The sequence below is a fragment of the Numenius arquata genome, chromosome 13 (assembly GCF_964106895.1).
Source record: "Numenius arquata chromosome 13, bNumArq3.hap1.1, whole genome shotgun sequence".
NCBI lineage: Eukaryota > Metazoa > Chordata > Aves > Charadriiformes > Scolopacidae > Numenius > Numenius arquata.
Genome location: NC_133588.1, coordinates 14,652,813 through 14,665,369, shown reverse-complemented (window position 1 = coordinate 14,665,369; position 12,557 = coordinate 14,652,813). Strand labels below are relative to the sequence as shown.

The 12,557-nt window shown below is 44.2% G+C and overlaps 1 protein-coding gene across 1 annotated transcript in view; it reads left to right on the top strand.

The window, feature by feature from the left end:
* CMIP (c-Maf inducing protein) overlaps window positions 1-10,398 on the top strand; it is a 138,268-nt gene extending 127,870 nt beyond the window's left edge. The window contains exons 15-21 of the mRNA XM_074157917.1: window positions 402-518; window positions 1,974-2,114; window positions 3,069-3,116; window positions 3,882-4,028; window positions 5,549-5,654; window positions 6,812-6,882; window positions 9,372-10,398. Of these exons, the coding sequence (XP_074014018.1) occupies window positions 402-518; window positions 1,974-2,114; window positions 3,069-3,116; window positions 3,882-4,028; window positions 5,549-5,654; window positions 6,812-6,882; window positions 9,372-9,425 (684 nt within the window). The 3' untranslated portion in view covers window positions 9,426-10,398. The remainder of the gene's footprint in view (window positions 1-401; window positions 519-1,973; window positions 2,115-3,068; window positions 3,117-3,881; window positions 4,029-5,548; window positions 5,655-6,811; window positions 6,883-9,371) is intronic.
* Window positions 10,399-12,557: the final 2,159 nt, after the last annotated feature.

The window sequence follows — 12,557 nt, the reverse complement described above, 5'->3', positions numbered from 1 at the left end:
TCCAGAGAAACATAGAACTGCAAACAGATGCCAAAGCAAAATCCCCTGTGGTTCCCCTGGGGCTGGGTTCATCGTGTTACTAGGGATGGGGGCAATTGCACAGCTGCTCTGATATTTCCTGGGAAGCCTATATCGGGCCTCTGGGCTGTCAACTGAGCTCCTCTGTGGAGGAAATCTACCCGCTCCCTCAGATCTCACTAGGCAGCACCTTTTTCAAAAAATCACTTCCAATCAGCAATAAAGCTGTTGAGAGACTGCAACCATAATCCTAATGAGGGCCTCCTTTTCTTAGGTTTGTTGCAAATACTTAACACTTCTTTGACTACATAACAAGGTCTCTTCCAGAGGTACATGTGTTTCTTAAGCTTACACCTCTAATTTTAACTCTGTTTCTCAAATAGGTTCATATTTTAATGGGATCCTGCTATAAAACAAAGAAGTTCCTGCTTTCACTGGCCGAAAATAAATTAGGACCTTGCATGCTACTGGCTTTGAGGGGTAACCAGACGATGGTAGAGGTAAGCCCTAAGCATACGTAGTCATATAGGTTTACGAGCGGTGTTCAGATTCGGTTTCACACCACCTTTCCCAGAATTAGATCTAGCGCAACTAGAGAAGCCGAGTTCAGGTTTGTGTTGTATCAAACGCCAGCAGTGGGCAGCTGGGTTTCTCTTAAGTGGAACGGAATATTGTTGTTCAGCAGATGTGAGTGTGAATTACATAAAAGGTGGGCGCAAGAATTTTTGGAGAGAGAAATCATTTGCTGTAATTCAGTTGGAGAGGCTAAGATGGGAAATAAATGGCCATGACAGTACAGGCTGTGGTGAGGGGTCAGAATTCAGAACCACAAGTTTTTTTCCGTGATTAAAAGCTCCATTCTTGTCTTGCCACCTGCAAAATGAGCAGTGCACAAGTGCATTTACAAAACTTTATTTACTTCCATTAATACACATTTTTTTGTGCTTATGATTGGTTATTTTTGTTGCACTAATAGTTTATACATATTTTTTCTGGGTTTCTTTAGAGAAGTTTTGATAAATGTCACCATATATTTTAAATGGAAATGGAGGGTGGTTAAATAAGTGGCAGGAGTTAAAATTTTTCATTGACTTAGACCTTAGACTAATTTAATCCAGTAAATAAAAGAGCGTGCTGCATGAATTTGAATATAATGTTGCTTGATTTTTTTCATTAAAAATAATTAAAATTATGGAGGGAATAAAAACTTTGCATTTTAATTGCAATGGCATGATGTGTAGCTGAAAAGGAAAGGCAGCATGGAGGGGGGGTGGCTTGTGTCCTAAGCCCCTGTGACCCACTGGAAGCATCCCCTGGTGTCTGCCTTGCTCCTGGCAGGTCCTTGCCCAGGGGCGAGTCAGGCGTGTTCCCTGTGAGATGGACAGTGTCCCAGCCACAGCTCCCAGCATCGTCTTCTCTCAGAGCCTCTCTGGCCTTTCCCCATCTTGCCCCATAGGCTGGAGACACCTCACACACATTCTGCGTGTGCACAGAAACCCCAGCGCTTAGGGATGGAAAATCCAGCACTGAGGGAACTGCTTGGCTCTGCTGCCCATGTGTAATGTCCCAGGGCTGCCAGTCTGCAGTCTAGCCGGTGTACCTGGGAAATACTGGATCGATTGTACCTGTTCTGAAGAGGGCTTATGGCACAAAGCCATCTTCAGGACTGATGCGAAGTAATTGCACCTCTCAGCCAGAAGGAATGAGCACTAATGGAGAATAGGATAGATAGACTGACTTTTGGAGATTAGAGTTCATTCTATACGTATAAAAAATTGGTTTCTTGTGTTGGAAGGGCAGTAAATGTTGCTAAGATCCTCTAATCTAGCCTGCATAATGCATGTTCTAAAAACCAACCCAGTAATTTAAACTAGCATGCCCAGTGCAATTAGGATATTTGGAAGAAATTGAATGTAAGCACTGCAGTGACCACTCTTCTTTCATTCTGCTGCTAGATTTTGTGTTTGATGCTGGAATACAACATCATCGATAATAACGACACCCAGCTCCAGATCATCTCTACCCTGGAAAGCACAGACGTGGGAAAGAGAATGTATGAACAGCTGTGTGACAGGCAGAGGGAGTTGAAGGAGCTGGTATGTCGCCCTGCATGCGGTATCGCCATAGCACATTGTGCTCTGTACCCTCCAGAAATGGAGGTACAAAAGAAAGACAAGCAGGGTGTGAAATTCCCAGTTAACAACAGGATGGGAGCAGTATTTGAAGGATTTTACTGTGAATATATATACTGTGTGATATTTAATGATGTGTCTAATCCCATACTATGTTTATGAATGATATTCAATAACCTGCTTAGAATCGGTGTGAAAGAATAAAGGTGAAGTCCTGCTGTCTTAAGATCTTACAAGTCAGCTTGTCAAATTCTGCCACCTTTTGACATATGAGTAGCAAATGGCTCTAGTGCTGGCCAGCATTTCCTAATGCTTTGATATTCACAACATTTCACCGAGATGGTCTTTAGGTTTAGTTCTTGGAGCTAGGGCCTATGAGAAAAAGATTTGTTTCCTGATTTTAAAGGGAGGATCTACAGACTGAAGATAGATCTTCTCTCATTAGCACTTCTTCACCTGTGCAAACGTACCCACGATCTTCCTCTTCCCTTTTTCACGTTTATATTTGTCTTCCTTAACCCCTGCTCCCAGCCTGAAAAGTATATGCTTTTTTTGAAGTCAAACAAATGATTTTATCGGCTGTGCAGTCTCACCCCCCCCTTCGCTATCTTAGTCCAGCATTTTAAGGCTGTTTCCTTTAAAGTGAAAGTAACCAAATAATGACAGGCTGAATCAGACTAAATGCTGACCCGTGGCACGAAGACCACTAGCTGTGGTTAGTGGATGTCCCCTGGGTAGCATCTAGCACGCTCAAAAAAAAATCTGTCAGCGCAGAAAAAGCAGGGAAGAGGTGGAAGGTCTGGCAGGGAGCTTTGAAATCGGAGCAGGGTTTGCTTCAGTGAAGAGCTCGCTGTACTTCAGTTGGTCTGAAATGTGGAATGGCAACTTGTTTGACCAAAATATCTTCTCTCTTAACAGCAAAGAAAAGGCGGTCCCACAAGGTTAACACTGCCATCCAAATCCACAGTAAGTAAATCGTGTCAACAGAAAAACAAGCTTTATCTTTCCATATTTAAACACTTGATTTATATTTGCCATGTGGCACAGTGGTTTTGGTCAGCGGACGGGGGAGCCATTCCCCTTGCTCTGTCAACACAACTGGAGTTTACACAAGTAAAGGCATGTTTCTGCTCTTGGGTCTCTGCAGCAGTTTCCAACACCAGTACATGCATCTGATTGTCAGATTTATACTGGTGCACAGGTTTGGAACTGACAGTAGGATGTCATGGTAGATTGGGGACAGAATTTTGCATTAAAGAAGCAGACTTTAGTGTCCAGTTCTGGATCTTAGACATGAAGGTCTGAAAGAGACCCATTGCTGTTGCAATTAAGCCTGGTGTAAACCCAGACTAACTTCACTGGGGCCAGGTGATGGTCCTGTACACAGTTTGGATCTAGAACTTGCAGTGAAATCTTCATTAAGTTGAAAGACCCATCTTGGACATTTGTGCTGACACTGAAGCCTTTGTGTCTCATAAGGATACACACGCAAAGAAGATTTTTGTCCTAGTGTCTGGATACATTTTTCCCAGGGTGTGTGAAGCAAGGCTGCCACAAGAGCCCAGCCGCTTGCCAAACAAACAGAAACTTCTCTCTGGGGTTCTCTGTTACTGTAAACAAGTGGTGTAATTGTGCAACTCTTGCTGGTTAACAGTATCAGTGACACCGCTGCAGATGATTGCAGGCTGAGGAGTCCGTAATCTCCCTTATCAATCTGTTGTTTGCTTTCAGGACGCGGACCTGGCCCGCTTGCTAAGCTCGGGATCTTTTGGAAATTTGGAAAACCTCAGCCTGGCCTTTACCAATGTGACGAGTGCTTGTGCTGAGCACCTCATCAAACTGCCTTCACTCAAGCAGCTGAACCTGTGGTCAACTCAGGTAAGTGCTTTGCAGACTGAAACTCGGAGCAGGAACCAATGCTGACTAATTTTGAGATTTCACATTACGTCAGCATGAGAAGAGTGTGTGAAGAGGCCTGCTTAGAATGACTTTGTCCTCATGCTATTTTTACAGAGCCTTTCTATGGTCTAGCTCATCTTGGAGGCTGATTTTTCTTTTTTTTTTTTTCTTTCTTTAATTTTTTAAATTTTATTCTTTTTAATTTTAAAAGGGTTGCTGCCATCTTAGATTGACTGTTCCAGTTAGGCATTGTTGATACTGTGTACTTTACAATACATATGCTGCTGTTCATCTGAGAAATGCTTATGCTTTCACCCATTTAGGATGAAAGAAATGATGCTGTGCAGCTCATATGGCCAAGCGAAACACAGAGTCTATGCAGTGTAGGCAGTGAATTGCCCTGAATGCAGATCAACCAGAATTTCTTTAAAAACAATAGCAATAGCAAGAAACTCAAATAATGAAAAAAATAGAAGAAAACTATAATGAGAATGTGGTTACTTTGTTAGCAAAAAGAGGCCAAGTTAACCGAGTAAATTATTCAGCTGTTAATTGAAAGAGCTTTTAAAATTAAATTTTTCTTCTACATATCCCTGCTGGTTTTGGTCTCTGAGGTTTTCCACTAAGTAGGTTTTCCCTATTTTCTGTTAGCACCTATTTGTAGTGCTTGCTGAAAATGTGATTATTCTCAGTACAGCCACGAAAAGCAGCATTTTTTTCCACTCAAATGTCGTGTAAATATCTTGTTTTGTTTTCCTAACTACTTTTTTATCCCAGAAATTTCCTTTTTGTGTGGGGAATATGAAGGAGAATCTGATTGCTTGCTTGTTTTAAGACTGTCTTTTATCTCCTCCAGATTTGTCCTAACAATGTTAACTTTTGGATTTGAAAACTTTGATGCTTCTTGCTCAAAATGAATTTGATTTCACAGGACAGAGAACCTGCTTTTTGTATATATTTTTAATTATTAAAAAGAAAAAAAGAGAAAAGTTCAGATTCTATTTATTTTGCGATATCCTGGTTTCCATTAATCTGGAATTTATAAACAGCAGAAACGAAGTGGGTCAATAGAACAATTACCAATCAATAGTACATTGTTCTCGAGACCAAAATAGCTAATTAATACCACTTGCATTATGCTTTTTTTTTTTTTTTTTTTTGTGATGTGGTTGGGAACTGGCTGGGACTGCCATAACCATCTTGTATAGCCTGGGCGGGAGCTCTCTCCTACAAAGTCCAGACTTCAAAGACACCATTCTAATGAAACCATGGCCTGTGGTTAAGCGCGCACAAGTCACTTAATTTTTCTGTTCCCCGTCTGCAAAACGGGGATAAAAGTATTTGCTTTCTCTCCTATCGTTTGAGCTTGCGGTAAACAATCTGAGTGTGGCTTTGAGGGCTCGTCTGCAAACCTCGTTTTACCGTGCCTTGTTTGCACCGAAGTGCTTGCCCATGGGGTTCGTGCAGTGTTTGAAAACAACTTTGCTTGCGTCCCACAGTTCGGAGACGCAGGGCTGCGGCTCCTTTCCGAACACCTCACGATGCTGCAAGTGCTCAACCTGTGCGAGACTCCCGTCACGGATGCTGGGCTGCTGGCACTTAGTTGTAAGTGACCAAAATGAGCTACGGGGAAAAATTATGTGGGTTCGGAGGAATTCACGAGGGTTCAGGCAGAAGATTGATTTCTTGGCCGCCACAGCGCTGCTTCCGCAGGGATTTAGGAGGGGCCGTGGTTGTGTTTGGGTTCATGCTTCCCTCCTCCCTGCCCACTCAGGCGGCTGTTCAGCTGCAGGACACTGATCTGAGCCTGACAACACTCGGTGGCCTCGTGTGGGCTTTGTTGTCCCAGACGATACTCTGCCTCTTGCCTCTGACTTTACTGGTGGCACTTGCCTCCATCACGTGTGGTGACCCGTGGCCCTGGGACTTCCCGGCTTTTTCCACGCGCCCTCCTGTGGGTGTCCCCTCTGGGTGGGAGTCTGGCCCCGTGGTGCAGGAGGGGAAGATTGCAAAGCCTTACTGCTCAGTTTAGCAACCCTGCACAGCAGCTTTTGTACCCTCCCTGGCATTTTTCTTTCCTTCTCTTTTGGGGAGGTTTGGGTTCATGCTTCCCTCCGAGAGTTTGGGGAAACTCTCGCTATTCTTAATTTAAACGGGGCAAGACAGAGTGGGGCCACCTAAGCAGCGTTCAGCGTTCCCCTGTGCACTGAGAGCTGCTCGACGTGCCAAAACGAGACCCCTTCCTACATCCAACAGTGTATTATAAACCTCTTTTAAAGGTTTAAAGGGCTCCTTTAATAGGCTTGATCCTACACAGACGTGCCAGACAGGCCAGTAGTGATGGCTCATCTTAGGAAACTATTCTGCTAAGTACTGCAGCCTAAAATGGAAAAGGAGGGGGGAGGGAGGGCAGAGGGAGGGCTGCTGGATCAGCATGGCCCCTGCGTGCACTATCAGAGCGCTGAGAACGGGCACTGTTCGGAATAATGTGCAGGAAACTGATTATGAGAAGTTGTCTGAACTCCTTTGAAGTCAGCGGACTTCAGCATATGCTTAATGGCCCTTCCTAAATAGGGACTTTTTCCTGGATGAGGGCCCAAACAGCTGTTTATCCGTTTGTACTTCTATATTTTACACTATTCAGCTTTTTTCCTGAGAGTGCTGCACATAGTCATGCCTTGTTTATGCTTTGGCCTACTGTAAGCCTGATATTTTAAGAAAATGCAGCGTGATCATAAATATCTGTGTGTTTTCTCTTTCAGCCATGAAGAGCCTGTGTAGTTTAAATATGAACAGCACCAAACTTTCAGCAGATACCTACGAAGATCTCAAGGTATTTCTGAATTGCATCCACTAAAGATGAGAAGTAGCTGGCCCAGGAGGGTTTAGCAAGTACATGGTGGTAGAGCCCAGTGCAGGGAGAACTGGCCCCAGGGAGTGGGTAGCATGAAAGTCATCTGAAGAAGGTAAAGTGGATTGTTTTGGAGAGAAAATGACTGAAAACAGCATTCTGAGGTTGCTGGCTTTGATGGACTCATTTGGGAAACATTTATTATGCTGAATGGACAAGTATGAGATGGGATCAGAAGCTGAATCTTTCTGCCAGTGCTATCAATGGTAAAGGTTTAATAAATAGGAGCAGATTGGTTATTTCCAATGAGGATACATGGATGGGTAAAATGTAGTGCACACCTCCAAAGCCAGGACCAAAAGTAACATGGGTGAGCAGAATTAAGGATCTTTGACTCAGAATGCAAAGGGAGAATCAAAAGCATTGAGGAAGGTGCAAGTTTGTCTTGACACCTCTTGGACTGGAACTGGGCTTTAACCAGCAGTTTGACATGTAAGGTGTCTGGTGTCACCATTTGTACTGTGAATTTACAACCACTTAGCCAAAATGGTGTAAAGAGCTAGAATGTAGCTGTGGGAGGGGAACGGCCCCAGGTGGTTTCAGAGGAAGACTGCCTGAGATGCCTCGGCTTTCATGACTTCACGTGGACTTTGTCTTCACTCTGGTGTTGAGTGAGTCGCATCTCCCAAAGTCTTACCTTATAAACCCAAGCCCTCAAGATGAAACTCCACATTATGGTTTCTTGTTTATTGAAACCTTAGATTGTGCCAGGTTTATTCAAAAAGGTCACAACCTTGGGTTGTTTCGAACTTGAGGCAAGTTCTGAAACTGCTCTGCTTTCAAAATTCACTGAAAACACGTATCTTTGGTTCTGGCTGTGGAGCCAGGGCTCCCCCAGGGACCCAGTTGCAGTGCTGCTCGCATGGATTTTTCAAGATCAGGTTTTCAAAACTTGTGTCACAATTGTATATGCAAAAAAGTCAAAGTTGGAATTACCAGCTGGCTTGCAGATGGGTTCACACAATGGCGCTTGTATTTACAGACAATCAGGGTCAATGCTGTATTTGGCCCAGGGCTCTGAAATTGAGTCTATTGAAAGGCTTCTCCAGTCCTACCCCTGCTTCTGAGCCCCTTTGCCACCAACTTCAGACCGAAACTCAGATTTTCCTATCGCGTTCCCTCTGCTCTGCCGTTGCATGAGCAGTCCTCAGCAGCAACACAAGAAAGTGACTCGCCAGGGCAAACAGCAGAAGGGGCTGCGAGCAAAGTCCCGATGATTGCAGAGAATTAAAAAAGCTGAGAAAACAGGCATGCGTCACTTTTTCCCCTCTCACCTCTTTCATTGAGATTTATCTTAGTGGCCATTTTTTTAGCGCTCTGTGTGTGTTCAAAGGGAGGGTAATAGTTTCTTTCCCTGGGGCACATGGTTGTAGGTCTGTTGAGAACAGCTCAGGCTTCAAAGAATGTATTTTTTGATACAAATCTTTCCTTCTTCTCCCCTTGGTGTGTGAGAGCGTTTTGGGGCACAAGCCAGTGATGACATTTCCTCTCCGCTCCATCCCCCACCCCACTAAACACGCTTGCACACACACAGACACCCACATATGTACCAGGCAGGCTGAACCAGACAATAAATAAACACCCACTACTGAAGTCATTATTGCCTAACTGAAAAATTATTTGCTGGCAGTGTCTGTAGGATTATGACTAGCTCTTATCAAAATATGCATGCATATAAATCAAGGAGTGAGGTAATAATGACTCCTAGAAACTTCCAACTCCTCAATTATGCCCTTGCCTAATTAAACGTGTTTATTTGTTTTGAGAGAATTAGCCATACAATTATGGTCAGAGAGCATGGAAACGGGATCGGCAAGTAGGAGCAGTGCAAACAGCCAATTCCCGTCTGCCTCGTGCAGGGTAATTCAGGAACAATATGTCCAAATGCAGGGGAGTTACGGAAAGGAGACCACAGAGACACCAAAACTTGCTAACACTCTCCAAATTTTTTTAATACATGGAGGGAAAAGTCGAGCAATGGCTTAGTGAGGAGGATGAGGAAGGTACGTGTGGCTGCTGCTGTTGGAGTCGGCTGCCTTCATGGCTGGAGTCTGACAAACAAATTTTGCCAAGCTTTTGTATAAAAACCAAAGGTCGGGGTCTGGTCTAGCCCTGGTCGCTGGTGTGTGGGTTTCACTGGAGCCTCTCGGTTTTGCTGCAGGTGTGACTTGGTCCTGGGTGTCTGTGAAGGCTCAGCATCCTGTTCCCTCAGCAACACCTGTAATGCTTCAGCTCACTGCTGACCACCGCTCGTTATCTGCAGGGTCGAGTCGTAGCCCATCTTCCCGCAGTTTGTGGCCGATAGATCAATCCTCCTGGTTCACCGATGGTACAGATTTTGACAGGAATGTTTTTCCCGAGAACTGAATGTGTGTCGCTAATTCTGGCCTTTTTCCTGTCCCCCTGCACAGGCTAAACTGCCCAATCTGAAAGAAGTGGATGTCCGCTACACCGAAGCCTGGTGAACTCTCCCTGCCTCCCGCTCTTCTCTTTTGCTTCTCACCAGAAGGAAAAGATTTTTAAAACAAACAGAGAAAAAAAAACAAAACAACCAACAAACCGGAAAAAAACCCTTTTGGCTAATACCTGTAGAGCAGTGAGTGCTGGGACTTGGTGGTAGGAGTCGTGGTTGTGGGGTGGAGGAGTGGCGTTGTGTGTGTCGGGGGGGCGGGGGGGGGACACGGGGCAAGCCTGGACCCAGCCGGATTCTTTCAGCTTTGTGATTTCAGAATCAACATAATTTAAATTGAAAAGGAGAAAAAAAAAAAAAAAAAAAAAAGAAGACTTTGTAGCAGCAAGAGGATTATAAAGAGAGGAAAAAAAAATACCTTTGTGGATTTTATTTGCCTTTGTGTTTTATGCCGTGTGGAGAAAAAAAAACCAACAAAACATACTCGTCATTATTTACCTGGGTTTCCTTGGCTGGCATCCATCCAGTCAGAACTCCTCTTTCACCAGTTTTGCTCCAGAAAAATCAAACTTTCAAAAATCTCAAGAGAAGAAAACCAAAACCGATATGATTTTCACCTCCCTCCCCGTGTCCTTGCAGTTGTTATGCAAAGTAATTTTGTTGTACATAAGATTTACATAATGCACCTATTTAAGAAAATGGTTCACAAATAACAGGTCTGGGACCTGTCTTTTATTTATGAATTGTTAATTCTTTTACCCTTTTTTTGCGTATAGTACTGTATAAACTAGTTTGCTGTCTTGTTATTATTATTTTTTTTTAAAGGAAATGCCCTCCTTGAAGAATTGCCTTTTAGTAACGCGTATACTGTATTATACTCCCTCTCTGTCACAACATTCATCGCGTTGTCTTTTTGATTTCAAAATGCCTCAAACGTTATCAAATAGGAAGGAAAATATCTATCAAGGGGAGGGGGGAAGGTTGTTGGGGAAGGGGCTGCAGGGATTAATAAAAATCACATTTCCTTCCAAAGTCTGAAAACTTTCTTTAGTCTTTTAAACCATGTCAGGTTTAAACGTGGGAGATGGGGAAAAGGCATCGTTTATTTTGCCAATGGGGTATTCGCAAAATTCTGTAGATTTTACAAATTGCCTCGGTTGTTTTCTGTTTACGTCCGATATTTCAAAAAGAGGAAAAAAAGCTCTCCCTCCATTTTGTGCATCAGCTTTTTCTGTGTGTGTTTTTTTTTTTTTTTCCTTCCCCTCCTCTTCTCCGCCCTCCCCTCCCTCCCCCTACCTGTTCTGTGCACGCATCGTTCTGCATGTTCCTCTGGGGAGACTGAAAAAATAGCGTTGTTGCTGACCCGATAGCTCTGACCTGTCTGTAAATGTGACTGCTACATTTTTCAAATTCCACAATTGCTTAGAAGATGATTTTTTAAAAATTGTGGTTTCTTTTATAACTATGCTGTTGACTTTTTTTTTCATAATGAGCCTTCATTGTACAGAGCTGCTTATTTAAAAAGAAACAAACAAAAAAACAAAAAGAAGTTTTTCCTCTGTTTAACACCTTTATTTTATTCTTCAGCACCTCAAGGTTTCACATACAGCCAATGTAATTTTTTATATATAAATATATATATATTTAATCTTATTCAATGGAAGCCAAGCTTTTGTTTTTGTTTTTTTGGGGTTTTGTTTTTTTAAACTTTGTTGCTACGTAGACAACCCTTACCCAAATCACGTTCTTTTTTTCTCTTTTTTTTTTTTTTTTTTAAATGAAACAGAAATTGAGTCTTAACTCACGTAGTGTGCCAGGTTTTTCTTCCCCCGTCAAATCCCAAACTGTATGTGGATGCAGTATGGGAAGAAAGAAAAAAAAAAAAAAAAAAAGGAAGAAAAAATTATGCCAACATTTTCCTTAGCACTGTTGCTTTTACCAATGGTTTACTACTACTGTTCTGTAGCTGTGTACAAAGAGATGTGAAATAATTTCAGGCAAAAATAAACTGTAAGTGAATATCTTTTAGCTGCGTGCTTTGTGTTTTCTGTGAAGGAAGCTCTCGGTGACGGGGGGATGCTGTGGGAGGTGCAGGGGCGCCAGCAGAGCCGGAGGACGCCGGCGTTCCCAGGAGGGTCTCTCCAAGAGCCGGGCTCTCACAGCTCAGCTCGCTCTGCGCTCCCCCTTTCCTCCCCTTCCAAAGCGGGGGGACCAGCATCGCCGGCGTTTTCCACCAGGTTTCGAGGCACCGTCACCTGGAAGGGAGGAGGAGAAAGGAGGAAGAGGAAGACAGCCGACTCTCTGCGCATCCAGTTCTTGCATCCCTCCCCGAGACCATTTCTCTCTGCACCGTTCCCAGACGTTCGCAGGCTCAAGGAGTTCTTGCAGGGGCCGTCAACAGAGTTGCGTTGGTGGGGTTGTTTTTGCACTGGTCGCCTGGAGCAGGCAGTACTGGAAACGCTGGGGCATTTCCAGGCTGGAGAGGGGTTTCTGTGTATTAAGGTGCGTTTCAGGGCAGCATCCAAATGGAAGGATCTGCTGCGTTTGCGTTCTGCTCGCTGTCCTTGATAAAGCACGCCGGCTTGTGGGCTGGACGCCAGCAGAAAATCCAGCTGGAACTTCACAACTCGGCTTCGATCGAACTCTGCTGCTGCTTCTCACTTCTTTAGCTTTTAAACAAATTGGCCTCACTTGAAACCAATTACTGCAGATGTTCCGAGAGCCACCTTCATCACCTTTGTTACCTGGTTCCTGAACTCTCATTTTTACCTGTATTTTTGTCCTATTCCACAAAACAGGCTTTAGGACACGCAGAAACACGTGCGCTTGTACTGACTCCAGCCAAGGTAAGAAGTGTTCGCAGGGTGGCCCTCGATAAAGAGAGTAAACTGTCCCTTCACGTTGTTCCCCACTGGAACAAGACACCTTGAGCTGGGGCTGTCAAGGCTTTTGGAGCCTTTCCCCCTTGAGCAGTCACTGCGGCGTATGGGCTGTCCTCCCCTGGAAATGGCATGGGCTTCACAAAGCCTTCCTGGACCCTGGATGGCCAGAAATATTCCCCTGATGTTGCATGAGGGGCTGAGAAATTACCTGAGGAAGGAGGCAGACATTGGGCACCGCTTCTCTTCCTCCTGTGGGCAGTGACCCCCTCCCCGGCTGCTCCCCGGGATCTGCCTTGGGGGGAATT